At 36.8% G+C, this 20,895-nt stretch overlaps 1 protein-coding gene across 3 annotated transcripts in view; it reads right to left on the reverse strand.

The window, feature by feature from the left end:
* Positions 1-1,025: 1,025 nt before the first annotated feature.
* BCKDHB (branched chain keto acid dehydrogenase E1 subunit beta) overlaps positions 1,026-20,895 on the reverse strand; it is a 45,715-nt gene continuing 25,845 nt past the window's right edge. For 2 of the 3 annotated variants that reach the window (XM_083431209.1, XM_083431210.1), the window contains exons 10-11: positions 4,736-4,884; positions 1,026-2,555 (exon numbers count right to left, since the gene is read on the reverse strand). In XM_083431209.1, coding sequence (XP_083287335.1) covers positions 4,744-4,884 — 141 coding nt within the window. In that variant the 3' untranslated portion in view covers positions 1,026-2,555; positions 4,736-4,743. Of the gene's footprint in view, positions 2,556-4,735; positions 4,885-7,608; positions 17,438-20,895 lie in introns of those variants that run through there. The other variant, XM_083431211.1, reaches the window with a different exon arrangement.

Genomic DNA, 20,895 nt, shown 5'->3' on the forward strand with positions numbered 1-20,895 from the left:
TAACCCTAAACCTTAGGCTCATGAAAAGTTAAACTGGTGTTTGGATCCATGCCATGACTTATAGAAATCATATGGAAACTACAATGGAGGTGGAGATTTACTCAAAATATCTGTTTGTAGCCAAGGCTTTAAGCGACAAAGCCAATAACCTGCTTGTAAGGGAATAACTTGCGCATTCACTAAATTCCAAGAAATTTATTTTGAAATGGAGTATTTCTGACTTTTTTTCTTTGATATGCAGCTTTCCAGTTGCAGACTTGATAAGCTATAAGGAACATGAATATATATGCGTTAGCCTTTTCGTTCTTTCTCCTTAAACATTTGTTTCGTAAAATCTGTTTGTACAAATTGTGATGGATTTGTAAACAACATTTTTTCTATTAAAAACACACACCTGCCAATGCACAGAATGAGTTTTGCACGCTTGTGGTACTTGACGGTGGTAAAAAGAGAGGCAGTACTTTTAGCAGGTTTTCTTTTTAAAAGAACATGAATTTTGGATGTCTTTCGTAGCATCCCACAGCTAGCTTTCATGGAGCGATCAAATCATACAGAGACATCCAGTTGTCTTTTTAAACATGAGCACTTCAGCTTGTTAGAGGATGTACTCACATATTAATGTTATTCACAAGGCTATTGGGTACTTTAAAGCTTCCATCAAGCAATGGAACACCTTCTCATTAGCCTTTCCTAAAGATATATACAGGCAGAATGGGAGAAGTATTTGCTCATTTTGAACTCATTATTACTTTATGAACAACTTAGTTCAGACCCTTACAAAAGCAACAGATGTCTCAAGAAACTGCATTTCTATCAGTAACTAAATTTGATTAGGTAAGCAGGCATAGCCAAACCAATTCTAATTTCAGAATAAATATATGCATCCGTACAGTTGCATACTTCTTTCTATGCTGGCCTGCATTCAGGAATCAGAACAGATTATTACTTGCAGCAAACTATGTTTTTATCTTTCAAGCTGTAGGCCTGTAATACAATTTGTAAATGAAAAAGCACAAACTAGCACAAACAATCTTACATTTTATTTTAAAAGCTAATGTTTAAACAGAGTTAACATAAACATTCCTTATGTTAACTTACATAAAAATGTTACCTTTCAAAATGCTTAGAGGTCCAGGGTATCATATGCCCGATACTAATGAAGATACATTTCATTTGTGACTTTTAAACTGAGGATTTCATTGTCATGTGCTGCATTTTGGCAAAAAGCATGTACAATTTTCACATTTACTAGTATCTGTTTTTGTATGGTAAACACTCTTAAAGGCATTTATCCAGGTTGAATAGGTGCACACTGCCATCTAGACAAGGCTGTGAGAGCAGCACAGAAACTGAAGAATTCCAACCATCCATGTTACGAATCTATACCTGTTTTAAAATGCATTAAAAATGTAAAAGGTTATCTTGGTCTACACAATGTGTTAGTAAGTAAATGCGATGCTTTGGGGTGCTGAGATAAACCCATTTAGAAAAATGCACGTTTTTCTCTAATGATAGTTATTATATTCAAGGTTAACATTTTTGCTTTGCATTCAAAATAAAATCATAATGCCATATCTAACTTTCATACTCAAGTGTAGAAATACCTAATGAGTCTCAGACTCACAGGAGTGTTTCTGTGAAATTACTGGTATTAAGTATATATTTTCATAACTCCATGGCAGCAGATGCTTCTTCATCAGTTCTGCCAACCCACGTTTTTTAACAAAAGTCTTGAGCAAGCAAATTGATTTGAGAATTATGTTTGTTTTTAATTTTGGATCAAAGAGTAGCTTTTGATTCTAACTTTAGGACACCTGGCTTTTTCAAAGAACTGACAGTTTATGCCACTGATATAATGAGATCTAAAAATAAATAAAAGAAAATGTCCAAGTGTAAAACCACTGCCAGTTTTAGTTGAAACAGAAATAAGTCTGTTGTGAAATCAAAGTAAAAAGATCTACCTAGTAAGGCACACAAAAAAGCATACCAAATGCTTCCTGATTAGTGGGCTGTATCTAATGATGTGTGGGCAATGATCCCCTATGAGAATCCCACTTCCTCTCATCTTCCTGCAAATCTGCGCCAAAGGACCCCCAACCCTCTGGAGATTTTGAGGGTGCACAAGGAGCTAAAGGGGAGAGGAGGAGTAAATTCTATTGCACAAACAGAAGTCTTTTGTGCTAGTGGAACAGCAATGTTGGATACAACCCTCTATCTTCATTGTGTGCAACCCAATACATCATTTACAGGGTAAAACATTTTAGAAGCTTTGTCACATTCAGAATGGGGAGCGGGGAAAGAGAATCACAGCCAATGTTTCACGGCAATCACCTGCCCATTCTTGAATGCACAGCTGGCAGAAATGTAGAGCTTTTGATGAATAGCCAAGATGAGTATCCAAATCAATGCATTTGAGAAAATAATCTCACTTAGTTCTCCTCTACAGTTTTTGAAAGATCTCAATTTTATGTTAATAGTTCCACCAACAGCAACTGCTTTTTCTTCTTGTTCTTCTCACCTTTGTAGAAGCAGAGAATGTCTAACAGAGGTTGTTTCTGGGGGGGAAAAGAGAACATATTACAAACAAGTAGAAAATGTTCATGCAGAATTTCAATATGCACACTTTTAGGCATTGAAGGTTACAATCCTATGCACTCTTTAGAGATTCATGGATGGTAAAGCTATCAATGGCTACTAGTTAATATGTCTGATCCAGCAGAACAGCAACAGGCTGGAATAAGGAGCTGGAGAATGCTGTTGTGCTCATATCCTACTCATAGCCTTCCTATGGGCATCTGGATCATCAGTGGACTAGATGGGACTTTGGTCTGATCCTGCAGAACTCTTCTTATGTTCATGCATTTCATGCATTTCCTTTCATCATTCCATTTGGAATGTTCCGTTTGTTGAAATATACTCTAATTCAATTTAGACTTTAAAGAAATACATTAAAAAGACCTCTTTCAGAAAGCATGTATGCGCTTTGGCAGTCAGTCCTTTCTGTTACTTTCATCCCTCTTTTACTTCTCTCTCTCTCTCTCTCTCTCTCACACACACACACACACACACACACCAATGTTGCAATTTTTACTGAATTGTAAGCTTCTTATCAGATAAATTTAAAAATAATAATTTTGTACAGTGCTAGGCTTGCATGGCCCATTATTAATTGCTACTACTATGGAACACAGCATGCATGTGGAAATGGCATAAACATAACCCTAGTCTTATAATTCGGTTGCCTTGATTGTTATACCATGTTTAATGATATTTTTTTCTGGCAAGACATAACATCATCACATAACCTCACTTTAGTGTCCTGTTATGATTGCAAAGGGAAATACTGCGGTTAGAATGCAAATAAAGCACATGATCTAGAAATGTTTGCTTCTATTTACACAGGCAACCTTCATGTATGAAATTTCATGTCTGAAGTGGCCCTGAAGTCTCATATATTCAGTAAGCTCTTGGTCATTTTACTCAATTTGGATATAGAAAAGACAAAGAAAGAGTAATTATTAGTAGCCTCCCACAAGTACTGAATTTCCTGTGTTATGAGCATACTTGCAAAACATTATAAACCCCTTTTTATTTGCACTGGCACTTGGAATGAAAGAAAAAGATTTTAATGGGAATTGGGGAGGCGGAGAAGTTGCCAGTTTGGTCTGCATATTTTTAAACTTACTTCCCACTCCCCAAAGCTCTAGCAGCAGTAAAGGTCAAACAAATAGGTAATTAAGATAAAAATCACTGCACCAATTAACTAAATAGGAATGTATTATATCAGGTAGTTAGGTACTTAGTACTAACTGAAATGTTAAAGATATCAATCAGATTTTGCAAGTATGCAAAACTGTGGCTTGGATCCTAACTAGCCCTCTATGAATGGGAAAGTCTCCTTCCCTTTGCAGAGGGAACCAAGATCCAGCAGCGGTTCCCACAGGAGTAAGAGAGCAGGGCAAGATTTTCGTTAATTTAACCTTCCCACTCCAGTGCTCTGTGCTTTTTCTTATGCCACTTGATAAAGCCCCACAACACTTCAAATGTATTGCTCTGATTTCCTTTGGAATACATCAATGAGGCTGAAGGGGGGGGGGGAATCTTGTCATCCAGAACCTCCATATACACCACCCACGCTTGAGCCCCAGGGAGGTTATTTGGGTGCTGCTAATGCAGAGGTTTGTCTTCACCCCAGAAGTCGTCACCTCCATTGTCTCTCGAGACAGACTGATACCAACAACCTTAAAAAATAGCTCTAAAGTGAGCAGTCAGACCATGAAAACTGTAGGACAGTCTGGCTTGCAGTGCTTGTTTTAGTTTTTTCTCTGTGCAGATCCAAACAACCACTTAGTCTTACATCAGGAAAACTACCCAAAAAAGGTTATTTTTGAAAATAAATTGTTTCTATCCACATCTTATAGCGAAATACGTGTTTTAAGCATCAATGAATGGTTGTCTAATCCCTTGCCAAACTGTAGCAACCCTGAACAAGTAAAAATATCTGCTACCATGCCACTCAGATTTATATGGTGACTTTGCTCAACGGTAGCGCAATCATATATGTGTTTAATAAGAATTCATCCTGCAGAATTCAATTATATTTGCTCCCTAGAACACATGTTTGGGATTGCAGGCAAGGGCTTATGTAGTTTTTTAAAAAATCTTAGAATTTTATCTGAACATTTTAAAACTAATTCCAAACTATCTAAATATATCTTCTCCACCCCCCACTTACCTGCATGATCAATAATTAATCATTTTCCGAAGTGCATCATAGCATTTCCATTTGTCTGGGATATAGAATGGCTCAAATATGTGAGGAAATGGAGTGTCATAACCACACACTCTTGAAATAGGCGCTTCTAGGTTCAAGAAACATTCCTCCTGTTAATGAAAAGATAGAAGAAAGTGATTAATGCCAATAGCTTTAAAGGATATTCTTGACATTTTAACACTCATTAAACTATGCTTGGATGAGAGTCTTGGAATTTAAAGAACACAATTAAGGGTCGTCCTGATCCTCTAGGAATTCCATTATCCCAAGGTGACAGCTTAGGTGACAGGTCACAAGCCAGTAATGTTCTGGAGAAGGCAGGTTCAGGACCCTGGACAGTTCTGAAAGTACTAGCCCAGAGTTTTGGGCAAGAGTTCAGGACTATGACTCCCGATCTTGCACTAAGAAAAGAGGCAAGTTAACTCAGTACCAGTACCAGCATGAAGAAACTGCAAGACTTTTATAGCCAGGCCATGAGAGTACTTCTCAAAGCTCAACTCCCCTCAAGGATTCATGCTACTGAAAAAGACTCATGTGATTTCCCCCTGCACACATGGCTGGATCATTTAAATGTTTCCCAGATACACAACAACTTCTCAGTGATTAACAGGTGTGAAAATGTCTAAGGGACACTCAGGTATATAGCAGTCTAAAAACCAGCTATTATCAGTCAAGGGAAGAGATTTGGCCTTCCCACTTTCTCCTTTCACTTCCAATTTATGTACCAGAAGAGCAGAATAATCTCTGTGCCTTGAAAAATAGTAGAAAGCAAGACATCGTTTTCGTCAACCCCACTGGCAATACTTGTTTGCATCTCCCAGCTGTCACTACTGAATATCAGCTATGTTTTAAAACTCTCAAGTTAAAAGGGAATATTTGGTTTTTTAAATCCAAAAGGAAACAAGGCCAAGGCAAGGAAGAAGTCTCTTGCCCAAAATAAATTTACTGTCTCAGTGATGTCTTAAACTTCAATGTTCTGTTCAGGGAAGAACCAATAGGACACAGACAAAAGAAAGAAAAAGTTAAAAAAAGAAATGAAAATGTTAGGTTTTATAGGTCAACACCAGCACTTTGAATCTAATAGTAAAAAAAAACTTATCAAAATTCATCAGTTACCATTGACATGGTTAGGATTAGCTTTATATGTGTCAGCTATTCAAACCCATGCTGCTCCCATTATCTAAAAAACCGTAAGTCCTCAAGATTTTATGGAGGAATGAACAAAATAGGTAAAAAAATAATACATTACATTATTTAAGTAAATAATTCAAATACATGAATAAACTAAACTGCTAGCTGAGCTTTCTTCCTGGCCAATAAGCTTTCCATTTTCCACTTACAAGAAGATTTTCACACATAAATGCTTTCAAAAAAAGCAATTGCCATATGCATTCTGAGGTGGAAGAGTCCCATGAGATGACCATGTTACTAAGTGAACATTTGAATGAGCTGGGTTTGGGGATACAGTTGATTACAACTGACTGAAAAATAATCGCAAAGCATTTTATTGCCTGGAAGTAATAAAACTAGAAACACAAACATCTAGCTGTGAACAACATTGTTCAATGTACTGGGTGTAGCAGTCAAGTTCTCTAAGTAGCATAATGCACAGCAAGCATATTAAAGAAGAAAATGTCAAATGAAAACCAAACTCACAAAGATCTCTGCTTTGTATCTTTTCTTTAGCACAGCGTATCTAAATCCCAAACCGTTAAATCCCTAACACCAAATGTGCCCTTTTTCATTGCTATAGCACCAGGGCCAGTTCTAGAGTTGAGGAGGGCCTTCCTATGATAACGTCCTTCAGGCAGACTTCTCTGGCAGTAGTAACTGTGAAGCTGGAAGCCATGACTTAAAATTTTCCATGCTGTACTGTAGGTGCCTGCTGTGAGGGGCACAAGCATGCATCCACACCAGTAGACGTAGCTAAGGTGCTAGGGCCTCTCTTGTACGGTATGCTCTCGGGGGTTGTTTACACAAAAGATTTATTCTATCAGCACATCACTTAAAGCATGGGTAGGCAAACTAAGGCCCAGGGGCCGGATCCGGCCCAATCGCCTTCTAAATCTGGCTTGCGGACAGTACAGGAATCAGCATGTTTTTACATGAGTAGAATGCGTCCTTTTATTTAAAATGCATCTCTGGGATATTTGTGGGGCATAGGAATTCGTTCATTTATTTATTTTTTCAAAATATAGTCCAGCCCCACACAAGGTCTGACGGACAGTGGCCTGGCCCCCTGCTGAAAACATTTGCTGACCCCTGACTTAAACTAATACTGGGGAAATGGAAGTACCATGGTACATGGGTTTGTAAACTGCACCATTTCTTTGGTGTGGGTTGCACCATATACTCTGATCCCTTTGAGGGTCAGCACAATTGACTTGTAAGGATCAGCGCATCATATTTCCAACCTTCATGTGAAACATGGCCTTACAATAAATCACACAAGGTGAGCACTTCCTTTGAACTTTATACAGAAGAGATCTTTCCTTTTCCTTTTCCTCTTCCTTTCCCCCTTCCTTCCTTCCTTCCTTCTTCTCTTTCTTTCTTTTCTTTCTTTCTTTCTTGCATTTCCACGTTAGGGTTTTTCTTAATCTATTTAAGTTATTGCCATCCCTGCTTAGCATTAATCCAACCACTCTACAGATGACTTCTGGGTTACATTTTTCCTAGATATTTTTACCAACACTTTTTTCCTATAAAAAAAGAGCTTCTAACATTATGTACTGTGTTGTAGATTTTCTTTAATTAATTACTTTCACCCTTCAGACAATAAATCTATTCAATAAGGGTTTCTGGATGAGAGTGGAAATGCTTGTTTTAGCTTTTCATTTTCTTGTACTGTGAAACCCTCAATGTGAAACCCTTGGTAAAGCCGCAGTTCTGCTGACAAAGTGAAATGAAATTAGAAAGAAAATTGCTACTTGTAATTTTAAATGTTATGATGAAAACAGAATGTATTAAAATCTGAAGTATTAATATTTGCTGATAGAATGCAGCACCACCATATGTTAACACTCTGAGTCAGTTCTTTCCAATATAACTTGGGATCCAATGCTTCACGATTTGTTCTGCTAATGATGTTTTTAAATTGAGACTCCACACTAACAATGACAGTTGGATCACTGATGAAGATTAGTAGCTAATAGCACAATCCCAACCATGTCTACATAGTATCAAGTCCCAGCGAATTAATGGGGTTATCCATTAATTAAGTGGGATTAAGGATTGCTATCTAAGAAATTGAGCTGTGATCCAGAAAATCCCAAAGATCCAGGAATTATTGCTTCTACCATAAGATCACTGGGTAGTCTCATGCAATTTACCATCACTTAGGCAACCTCAAGTGACATGTTATTATTAACTGCAACAAAGCTGGTTGCTGCAAACGCAAACGCAGCAGCACTCCCTCCCTCCCTCCTACATCCTATCCTCCTACGTCCTATAACACATATCTTCCTGTTCCCATTTCCTCAATAATCTAGAACACCTGCATGTCAGACTACTGCTGTTGAAACACAGGAGTTTGGGAGGACAGGTACATTATTTAAATTAATTTTGGGATGCATTTTAATTGATTGTTTGCTTTTATGTATACTGTATTATTTATATGATGTTAGCCACTCTGAGCCCAACTCCGGCCGGGCAGGGCAGGGCAGGGTACAAATAAAAATTTATTATTATTACAATTTATCATGGAAGGAAAAGACTTCCACTGTATTAGCTGATGTGGTATGATTTGCGAGTGCCACTCAGCCACCTGTTTTAAATACGCAAAAGAAAAAAGGCAGTGCTGTTTTTCTAGAAAAAGATGTGCCACAACTCATTAAGAACGCCTGCCTTTTCCTCGTATAATGGCAATGGCGCCCACCTGAGAGATGCCAGAATTGAGTTCTGATGAGTTGCAGCTGAAAAAAAATCCCCAAGAAAAAGTATCCCAAACTATCAACTTCCCATGCTCTATGTGTGTAGATAATCTATTCAATATGAAAAATCTTAGGATGAAGAGATCATATTTAATCCTGACAGTTTACAAACATGTTATAAGAGAACAACCAATTTAATACCACCCTACAGACAGTGGCATAAAGATTTTATCTATGTTGAAATGCATTTTAAAACCAAGTGTGTTTGTAGCGAAATCTATCTTTTTACACAAGCAGACTTATGGCATTCAGACACACACATTTCTTAAATGAAATCTGATACTAGCCTTTTTAAAACAATACACCATTCAGTGCTAGCCACCCAAGGGGCCTTCCAGGAATTAATTGCAGAAACTTGGGCTTGTAGATAGCTCCTTTGTGTGACAATACTGAACAGTAAAAGTTGGGCTGTGTTTGGATGAGTGGCCAATCTTCAAATACTTTAGGATTCATACATTTCAGCTTTCCAATAAAAGCATGGAACTTTCAAATTATTTTCTTTTTTTAAGATCACCATCTGAGTTGTCCTTGGATTCTCATACACACAAGCTGTTTCTTGTATTCCTTTTGGATTGTACTGATGCTATACTTCAGCTATCCTGCTGCAATAAATTATAAAATTTCCGACTTGAATTAAGGTGATTATTTAAAGTAAAACTAAAAGTTCAAAAAGATTAACTTTCAGGTACATCTGAATGCCTGCAGGAACATTTTAAAACAGATCTCACTGAAGTTACTTGTACGCATTTCTTTGATCTATTGTTTAACTTTTCTTTACATTTGTGTAAGATGCACTGCATATAATGAAGGATATATTTCTGAAAGCTTGCATCTTTATATATTTCATACCAAATTGTATTTATTTATAAAATATAGCTGTACTTTTAAATGATATGGCAAGTAGAAATGGAAAAAATGAAGCTACTTTGGGAGTTATTTAAATCTGTCTTTGTTTTTCTTTGTTTTAATTATTATTTTTCCTGGGGAATCCTGTATTCTTACTATAAGCATTTATTCATGAAAAACAGATTTTTGTTCCTATTATTAGCTTCAATGCTTCATCAAATTTTCAATCTCTGAAAACAAGAGCTTCTAATGTCAATGTCAATGTCATGATTGTTTATAAAGTTACTTTCCATCCAAACACATCTGTTCTACAATGCAGGAAAATATAATTGTTAAGCTTTGATCATTTATTATTATTATTTAGTTTCAGATATAGAAGAAAATTATTGTTAAGAAAATAAGTGATCACTCTATCAACTCAGTAGGTGCTATTTATACCAATAGTATATATGTTACATGGGATTTGATTTCAAGATGTCTAACACGTTACACATGATTATTTAAAATGTAAAAGCTTTTAAATTCTAAAAGAAATTGTGGTATGATTTTATAGTATTAACTTGAACATGTGAAAATAGTTAGCTACGTGCACAATAAATTAAGTTTTGCATATCCCACCAAATGAAATGCCGATGTACCCTTAGCTATTATACTATTTTAGAAGAATGCAATGAACAGGAACCTCTAGCAATGAGGAAAACCTGTTAGCGCTGAGTTGCAGTTTTGTTCAGAGCTGAAATCTGGGGTTCTCTTTTTCTTTAATTTATGACAAAAAATAAAATCCCAGGCTGGAATCTGCTGCCCCGTTATATACATTTCATTACAGTTAAAATCAATCTTACTAAACACATGGAGGTGAACATCTGAATTCAGTCTCAAATAGCCGACTTCTGGAGCAAAATGCTTTTTGAAACGCTTAAACAAAGCTTTAGGTACAGTTTCCAAACCTTTGGAAATTAAGTGGATATTTAGGTCAAAAGCAAATACACTGGCAAGTACAGGCAGTTCCTGACAGCTTCTAAGTGATCTGAACCTTTTGCTCAAATATTTTAAAGATATGCAGCAACATATGCATTTATTTAGTTTTGACCACTTTTCTACAGGAAGGATGCAATCACTGCAGATGTTTCAGAAAGCAACAAGAGAAAGGAAGGAAGACTGAACTCGCTAACAGAAAACGTTTTATTGGGGAGGAAATCGATAGTGAAATTATTCAAATTGTTAAACAACTATAAATTGTTGATCTATTGGCACCCACAATCCTAAATTTATGACAGCGCAGTAAATCAATAAGCAATGTCATATTAATGTGGCATGATCTAGATCAAAGTGGCCTACTTAGGAGCTAAACATTTCAGAGCCAAAACCCTGTCATATATAAGACCTAGAAATTCCTGTCCGCCAAAAGGTTTCAGTATGAAACAAAGTACAAAAATAACACTTGCGCAGCTGAAACATCTCTTTAAAATGTACCTGAATATTAGCACAGAGGTGATCGTAAAAAAATGTTTACTTAACTTGATTTATATTGCCTCTAATAAGTTTTCTATACTAAGCACACAGAACATTCTTCTCTGCTTCACTGAACTTGTTTAATATTACCCTAAAGTATATATCTCAGTCTGAGTGGTGCTAGAGCCCTGTATTGGCAGACCTGAGCATTAACATAACATGTTTAGGACTGACCAAGACCTGACAGGTTGGATTCAGACTTAGTCATGCTGAGATGAGAGCACAGTGAATCTAACTCAATGTTCTGATTTTCAAAAGGCTTTACAATTCTGAACTGTGATCAACTCTTCATGCACAATCCATGTTGAAGTGAAGAGGATGTGAAACAGCATTAGAAAATCAAATAAAACAATTCCTTAACGCTATGCGCAGAGAAACTGACACAAGGATGCGATCATCTAATATTCACTACTAGATTGAAACTGATTGCAAGTAATGTAGGAAGTACTTAAAAACTAACAGTTTAAGAATACATTTTAAGGAAGATTCAAAGTGCTGCAAAAAGCAAACAAATCTAATTAAATCAACTAATATTTTTAAAGGAAAGTTGCATACATACTTCAGCAAACTATAAAATTCATCATTCAAGATTAAATAGAAACTGTCAGGCAAAACCACAATCTTGAGGACTAAGGAAAAAACTATTCATGTTAAAACCCTAGCTATGTAAGAATCGTTGCACATGTGTCTTAAATAAACCTTGTTAAAAGCTTGAAATAAACTATGCTAGAAGGTCAGGGGCCTTTATTTGTAAAAGAACAAATTAAGCAGTTTTACTCTTATTGTACATAATATTTACTTTAATCTGCTATTCTCACAAAATGTAGTTTAATCTCTGTCCCTGTAATGTAGACTCTGACACGATAAATATTTTCATTAAATATTTCCTTTAGCTCACTGCAAGTTAACCTAAATATTGCTACTTTGTCCTTAACACAGGCTATAGGTTTTATACTCCAAAAGTGTAACATGACATAGAGTATCTAAATGCTTAGTATATGCATGCACACAAGCAAAACTGGTGCTGTTTGTCTCAGCCAGTTCAGTTCAACACACAGCACATTTTTAATCTCATAAGTGTATCTAAATATGCAATTATTTAGGAGACATTCAATTCCTAAGAGAAAGATGTGTATACAAACAAAAAGCAACAGGGAATAGTTAATTAATTAAGGTGCCTATTGGTGACAAATTTGCTTGATGATAAGTACATCAACAAGCTTCCTGAAGCACCAGGCTAATCAAAATATATCATATTGAGTTTGCTATCTGTATGTGGGAATCATGCTACATGGAAATCTCTTGTGTATGAATTTGGCTTAGAATCCTGCAACGCAGCAGGTTGGAATAGATTATTGTTGGGATCCCTTCCAGCTCTGCAGTTCTATGAATCTACAGAGGTTTTTCTTAGTGATTCCCCCTTTATCAAAACGGGGAAATTTATTTAAGTAGTAATGGAGAAATTTGTTCTTAATATGAACTGATTTCTGACACCTAGAGCAAAGCTGGAACGTAAGCTTTCAATATTTTTTAATTTTATTCTGATCATTAATTTAATTTCCCCACACATTCATTGAAAGTATGTTATCCCACAATCCCTTAGCATACAGCAAACTAACAATTCAAATAAAGTCAGCAGGAATATCATTCCCGAGTCTAATAAATCCAATGAGTTTGACACAGACCTGTTGTACAACAAAACTCATATCACTTTGTATGTTGTCTCTCACCTTCTATCATATACACACCTTTGTAAAAACTGCACATTCCACAATTTTCCTTTTTCAATAGACCTAGCTCACATAAATTAGATTTAAGAACATTTATCAAAATTTTCTTCAGTCTATGAAAAAACTCTTTTATCTGCTATAATGTCCTAGGAAATAATACCGTAGCTGAGAAATTTATCTTGTGCTGTTTTAGACCAACATCACAGCACTGTAACATTTCAGGTGTACAAACTGAAGTATACAGGTCCAGATTTATCTTCAATTTCCTCGCTGCATTCTAAATAAGTTTAGAATTGTTTATACTTGAAAACAGAAGTCTGAAATACTTTTCTTTTCCCATGATAAACTAGCCTCTCTGCATTCATTTGCCAGGAATTCCAAGTGTATAGCACCTGGACAAATGCAGCCTGTCAAACCTGAATCAATGCTAATTCTATTACCACTGAAATTACCATTGCTGCTCAAACTTTCTCCTCTTCAAGTACAAAAAGCTAATCAAAAGCTGTAATTAGTTTAAGTACCCATAAAACTACTCACAGAATTATGCATTGCTATATAAAATAAATAAACCATTAGGTAGCAAGTATTACCAGCAGCAGATATGATTATTTCACAATTCACTTATCACTGTGGTTGTTGACCAAATTGTATGAGGAGGTAAGGACATGGTTTCTAAAAACAAAACTGCAGCCTAATGATGAAGACATATTTGCTATTTGATATTGACAGAAGCATCTCAGAAACACTTTATCAGAACACTTGAACAAAGCATTGACCTGGTTCACACACCACACTAAGCCAACCCACGCTAAGCCAACCCCTGGCTTAGTACAAACAAGCAAACATGCAAACTCTCAAATAAGTGTTTATGATCATGATGTCTCCCCTTGCCAGCTTGTGGTTACAACTCATGGTTTGTTAGGAGAGAGTTAAACCACAGCCCTAGTTTAGATGGCACACTAAGCCAAACCATAGTTTAGCTCAGCACAGCAGAATGACCAGAGGAAGAGCAAAGTAGGTACGACTTCCTTTCTGGAAAGCTGTATGTTTCCTCGTTCGCACTAAGCTAGTGGTGCAAACCAGGCTACTGCTTCAGTCACTTGACCTCTGACCTCAAAGAATTTGTATTGCTTGTCCACACTGGATGAGGATGCCTCGTCTCTCTGAGAATATTCAATAATATTAAACCAGCTCATGGAATCCACTGAGGTGAACTTGCAAAAAACAGCCAAGTTTAAATCTGTGTTACCGACAGTGCTTGTGTGTCACTTTAAACCATGGTTAAGTTTAACTTTGGTTTAATGGTGAACACAAAGTGAATGGTGAACAGAGCAATAGCTGTGGCCACTTCATTCGTCCCCGATTCCTGAAGCTGCCACACTGTCATACATTTGGACTTAATGCTAAGCCAATCTGGCTTCATGGCTTGTTTTCCCCAAATAAATCATGAGCTATGGCTGTAAGGTTTGGTCTTTGCTTAAAGGTAAAGGTAAAGGTACCCCTGCCCATACAGGCCAGTCGTGTCCGACTCTAGGGTTGTGCACCCATCTCACTTAAGAGGCCGGGGGCCAGCGCTGTCTGGAGACACTTCCGGGTCACGTGGCCAGCGTGACAAGCTGCATCTGGCGAGCCAGCGCAGCACACAGAAACACCGTTTACCTTCCCGCTAGTAAGCGGTCCCTATTTATCTACTTGCACCCAGGGGTGCTTTCGAACTGCTAGGTTGGCAGGCACTGGGACTGAGCAACGGGAGCGCACTCCGCCGTAGGGATTCGAACTGCCGACCTGACAATCGGCAAGTCCTAGGCGCTGAGGTTTTCCCCACAGCGCCACCCGCGTCTTTGCTTACCACCCAACAAATCATGAGCCTAGGTTTGGATATAACACCAAGCCTAGGTCCCAAACTGTCCAGTAGGGGAGAAACAATGCAACTGTGATTATCACCTTACGCATGCCGCATATTCACTGTTAAACTTAAACATTAAGCTTAACTATGGTTAGTGACCTGCAAACCAGACCATTGGTTGATGGTGCTACTATTGTTGTAATGAAGGGGTAGTCAATGTGGTGTTCTTCAGCTGTTGTTGGACTACAACTCCTATAAGCCTGAGGCAATATGATCAATGGTCAGGGACTATAGGAGCTGCAGTCTAGCAACAACTCTAGAGTGTCATATAGGCTAACCCTGCTATAATGTGTTATTACATAGTATCACTTTAAAAAAATGGAATAGCTCCTATTAATGTCTTCAGAGTTAACTAAAGCTTCCTAATAATTCAGTGTTATGTTTTGCATGTGGTACAGTCTATGTTTCCAGGTACTTACAAATTGTGTGTGTGTGTGTGTGTGTGTGTGTGTGTGTATTGATGCTCTAGGTGATTAATTGAAGAGAAAGATCGTTATTCACATTTTGTCATTCCCCCTTGTGAGCAAATGAAATAAATCTTTGTCAATGAAATGCATCTTTTCTGTGAACTGCAAATTACTGAAATTATACCAAGTAACACTTCCACACTCTAGGATGCCCTTACATAGTTATAAAAATTAATAAAAGCAGTAACTACTTTCATATTGTGCAAGTGTGTGTTTGAGACTTTGGAATAAAGACTTTCCTGTAAGCCAACCCTTTCTAAAATTAATCCTCCATCAACTTTTATTCTGGTAAGATAAATGCAGTGATTTATTTTCAACCTCACAAAAAAAGACTGCAGTCTATTTCTACATATATGTTTAATGTCCGGAAGGTATACACTTAAATATAGTATTTTTTGGATCTTTTTGCCCTCTAAAGAAACTCTTTGAGAGGAACAGTGAACAGCATTTGCTGTTTTAGTAGAATCTGTCATCAATGAATTTGCCAAAACTGGGAAAGAAGTCCATATAGCATTACTATGCAGCATTTATGTGTAGATAAGAATGCCCTGCTCAGAAGCTATCTATGAATGGATTCTCCACAAAACAACTGGCATATTGTAAACTGAGAGCTCTCGTTTTTCTTTATAGGATGAGTATATAGTATGAGATGATACCTTTTAAAACTGGCAGATTTAACAGTAACTCCTACAATTTCATATTTAAAGCCATTTCTGTGGGTTTTTATTTACAATGCCAAACAAAATAAAATGCTTTCAAGCCTTAATTTTTGGAACTGGGACATGTTGAATGTGCAAGACTTTAGGCATTTTATTGAACATTTTCACAGCTATGTCCTGTCACATTCAATCTGTATTAAATAAAAGTCATACATGTAACCAGTCAGAAGCCAAGTAAGTGATTAAAAAGAACACTAGAACTAAACTACAGATTATTGATGCAATGCACTGTACTTTATAAAATCTTTTCTAACTAAATAGGACGTGAATGTATACTAAAGAATCCATATGTCTCTCTGATCCCAAATTATCATTCAGTTTATAAACTTGTTGAAAATGCTGATGCATCCAAACTTGAATGTATCTTTGGAACAAAAAAGGAAACTACACCAGTTCATAAAACATAAGTTGCATAGTCTGATATGCTTTTTCAATGAAGTTCCTTTTATTGGTTAAATTCTAACAAAATATAATATTGAAAAAATCTTTCTAAGTTTCAGAAAAATTCTACAAAAACTTTCCAAAGGTTCACTTTGTGCATGAGAATCCCTCATTATTTAAGAGTTATCCTGGTCCTTTTCCCATTATGCTTTGAATTAATGGTATTTCAAGCAAGCATGTTATAATTTATCTAGGTTAAATTTAAGTTTAGGTCCGTATTTCCAACCATATTGGTTTGAATTACAAATATATTTTTGCAGCTGCAACTATATACTAAATAACAAGTATAACCCAAAACACATTTTAGGAGAGTGAACATTAACAGTTGAACAGAGGCATGTGCTAAACCCACTAAAGGAAAGAAACTCATTAAAACAAAAGTTCCATATTTATTCCAGTTCTGCTTTGGCAGGCATATATTGAGTTATAAATCACAGTCAGTAAATATAAATGTACTACTATGACAATCATTTTGCCTCAAGCAGATAAATATCTACAGCAAACTGAACATCCCAAAATGGAAATAAATTTTCGGTAAAAATGGCCCACATTTCACAAGTTACACTCTATTGATCTATTCAATAGCAATCTGTATCCCAATACTAATGGTAGAAGACGGGTGGGTGGGTGGTTCACATCATTGTGCAGACTTAATGCTAACATAACACAAAAACCCTCATGTGGCCCCACAAAGACTGTCTTACTCCATGCATAATCAAAACATAGAAAGTAAATCTCCGGAAAGGTAGCTGTCAGAATTTTATTTTTTTTAAATAGATGCATCTTGCCACGCTAACTGTAGTTCGACACAAGGGAATTTTAACAAAATGCTTTTCTTAACGAAACGCCTTTTTGTAGTCATCTGAATCAGAGCCCATGTTATCAATGCTTTCTTTTTATATAGCTCAATTCTTCTTGCTTATCATCATCCCCCAGGCCACCCTTTTCACCTTTCTTCCTTTTCTTTTCCATTTGGCTTCTATTCCATTCCGCAGGCCTCTTTTATTGCTTTACAGTTCATTAATTTTGTCCAACAACCCAAGGACACTATCTTATACTGTGATCTATGGAACTGTGACAATCTTTTAGAAGTTGTGATTATTGCCAGCTGAACTGCAGAAGATTAAAGAGCAAAACAGAAAATTAGCTGTATGGCAAATCCCGAGTATCTGGCCCTGTTTTACAGAATGAGATTTTAGGAAATTTAATGTGTTTCAAGCGGCTCCAGGTCTGCTGAGTAGCAGAGCTCAATCCATTGACTCTGCTGTGGCAGGCCAGCTCCATCGGGCCTCTTTTCCCTCATGTCTCATCTAGAGGCAGTCATTTCATCAGGCACCTCCAGCCTCTGAAGTATGCTAGGCTTGGCATACGCCAGGAAAATTCCTAGCATGTCCTGGCCTTTAGGTGTAAAAATGGAATCTGATGAAATTTTGCCAAATTGACAAAATGACAGGGAAAAGCTGGGTGTATGGCAATGCGCTGGAAAAAGCAGAAGAAACAGGTCAAAAAGCTTAAAATGACTATTTTAGGGAAAGGTTTCCACCAAAAAGCCCAACAATTTTGGGGTCTAAACAAAAAGCTCAACAACTTTTTTTGAAATATGGCAACCCTACAGTATGCAAGAAGCTGGTCAATATACGAGCAGCTGTCTATAATTTGGTGCCTGGGTTTTGAGTTTTATTTTCATCTTCCCTCCTGGTCCCTTTTCCTCTGTATGTTATTTGTTTTTTTGTTTCAATCTAAGCCTGCAGCTAGGGAGGGTCTTGTTCTGATTTCATGTAAGCCGCTCTGGGAGCCTTTTTGGTTGAAGAATGTTGTACAAATGCTCTATATAAATAATACTAAATAAAAGGAGCTGGGAACCTCTGATGATTAGCAATGACTATCTCCTTATCATGCTAGCATAAAACAGATGTCCAACTCTGTGACAGGTAGATACCACCAACAGCCACTCTTTTAGAAACACTTTTAGGGTGAGAGGTTATCAAACGCTTTCATAATTTGTTAAAAGCAACATCATGATCAGCAAAGTCTTGATATAAAATATTATGCCCAGGCAACATCCTTCCACCCCCAGTAAACTTTGTGCTACATGAAGTCTTACTGCCAATACACCAGGAAAGATAACCAGGAAAGCAGGAAGTATGTCTCATTACTAATTGCATTCCACTAGTTCAGACATTATTTTTCGCCATGTGAGTGTATAAAAGGAAAGACTAGGGCTGTTCACATAGACAAAAAAGACACAATGTGGATTAGCTCCTAGCTTTTGCATTTGAAGCTCTAACAGCTTACGGATGTTTCTGTGATGCAACATACCAGATAATTGTGCAAGCAAATTGTTTCCCTGCATCCACTTAGATAAAGCTTTGGATCGGGAAAGCAAACTTTTTAAAAATGTTTATTTCTACTTTTGTTGCAACCTGTGTAGTGACAGAAGGCTCATTATCTAAAAGCCACACTTTCCAGGCAATGCCCACATGAATTGACTCTGGTGGGCAAGAAAAGTAAAAGGTAGGCTCAATAGTTTTTCACAAATCATACTATTGGTCCCTGCTGGAAATTCCTGGAGCTCAATTCACTATACACAGAATTTATGGCTCTCAAAATTAAAGATGAGCATCAGTGTGGCAGGTGTAATTCATCTCTGTTCCATTTTCATTTTAACAGAACAAAGTCTATTTAAATAAAAGTACATTTATAGTTCCAGGAATAAGTCACCACTAGCAGGCAATCCATACACCATCTTCATTAAACACTAGGATATGCATTAAAAGATTTTAAATCTTCCTTCAAGATTACATCAATGCAAAAGATAAGTTTGATAACTCAGGCTTCAATCTATACCTACTTTTCTAGGAGCAAGCTCTGCTGAAATCAGCATGACTTAAAGTTAACATGCCCGGGATTGCAATGTGACTCTCTCTTTTATTTAAGATCCATGCTGACACCATGCTGTTGTGTGTGTGTACATTGCCATAAGATGCAAAATTATTAACAGTAATGATTATTATTTAACTTACATATATTAAAAACAGAGGAAAAATTAAAAGGCAGAACTAAAGTATCTCACCTACTGAGGGAGACATCAGATAAATTAAAAAACAAAGGTCTGGTGCCTAAAAGTAAGAAATGATGATGCCAGGATTGCCTCCCTGGAGAAAGAGTTTCATAAGCAGGGAGCCACCACTATAAAGGTATCCTGACATCCTCTGAACCTCCCTCAGAGGAGGCACAGGATGAAGGGCCTTGGATGATGAGTGCAAGTTTTGGGTTGGTTCATGTGGGGAGAGACAGTCTTGAGTTATTAGGATCCTGAACAGCATAGGTCAAAACCAGCACTTTGAATTAAGACTGAAAACCAACTGGTGGCCAGTGCAGTTATGCCAGAATTGGGTTTATATTGTCAGACCACCTTGCACCAGTCAACAATCTGGCCGCTGAATTCAGGACCAGCTGTAGTTTCTGAACAGTCTTCAAAGGCACCCAGCCACATGTGTTAATGCATTGCAGTAATTTAGCCTAGAGTTGCCAGAGTGTAGACAACAGAAGTTAGGCTGTTCCTGTTCAGACAGGGGTGCAAATGATAGAAGGAAGTCTGTGGAATCAAGGACACATGAGCCTCAAGCGACAGTAACAGATCCAGAAGTACCCCCCAAGTGATGCATGCTAATACTCTTATGGTAACCTGCATATTGTTATTCAGTTTCTTCTAGCCACACAGTTAGGATGAATGATATGAAAATAGATTTTTTCTACTGCAATTGGACTCCCTTTATTTAAGTTTTATTACTTCCATGTGCAAAAGTAAAAGCCAACTCCAATCCTGAGATTTTTGGCATTCCTACTATGCATTTCATCCAGCAAAATATTGATTGGGGGGGTGTTGGATTTTTGCTTTCTTTTCATGATACAGATGTGTCAAACACTTTAAAAAATACATTCACTGTGAAGTGGATATGTGTTAGAAATTAATAATAAAGCTGAATATTTTGTGTGCCTAAACTAACGTTCTCCTACAATATATTTCATAAATCACATGACAGAAAATCTGATTTTACATATGGAATTTATGAAAAATGACAATGACAACAAAGGAAGGGGGAGAAAGGCTTTTATATTATAAAGCTTTTGCCCACTTTTGCAGCTGTCATTTTTTAATAAAACGCATATATAAAAATTACTGAAAGGGGGGGATGAATAAAGTAATAGAGAGTAGAAATTCAAGGGCATTAAACTCTGTACCAAATGAAAACGGCTATGTAAACAATGGGTTTCCAGTTTATATGAAAAGAATCATGAAACCAATATTTTCAAAACAAGCTGTCATAAATTGCTCTGTTTAAATAATATACTCTATTTTCAAATATGAACAAAATCAGAATTTTTCAGGATAGGCAAGTTTTATCTTGAGTTTTGAAAAGGATAAACTTAAGTAACAACATAATCACCACTGTAAAATAAAATCAGCTGTGAAAAACACAGTGTGTGGCACAGTCTTTCTTCTGCTTTCTGAAACTTCTAAACTTCCCATAACAAGTCAAGACTCAAGAGAACCCCATTTTCACACA

This window comes from Podarcis tiliguerta (genome assembly GCF_965153285.1).
Source record: "Podarcis tiliguerta genome assembly, chromosome: 3".
NCBI classification, from domain to species: domain Eukaryota; kingdom Metazoa; phylum Chordata; class Lepidosauria; order Squamata; family Lacertidae; genus Podarcis; species Podarcis tiliguerta.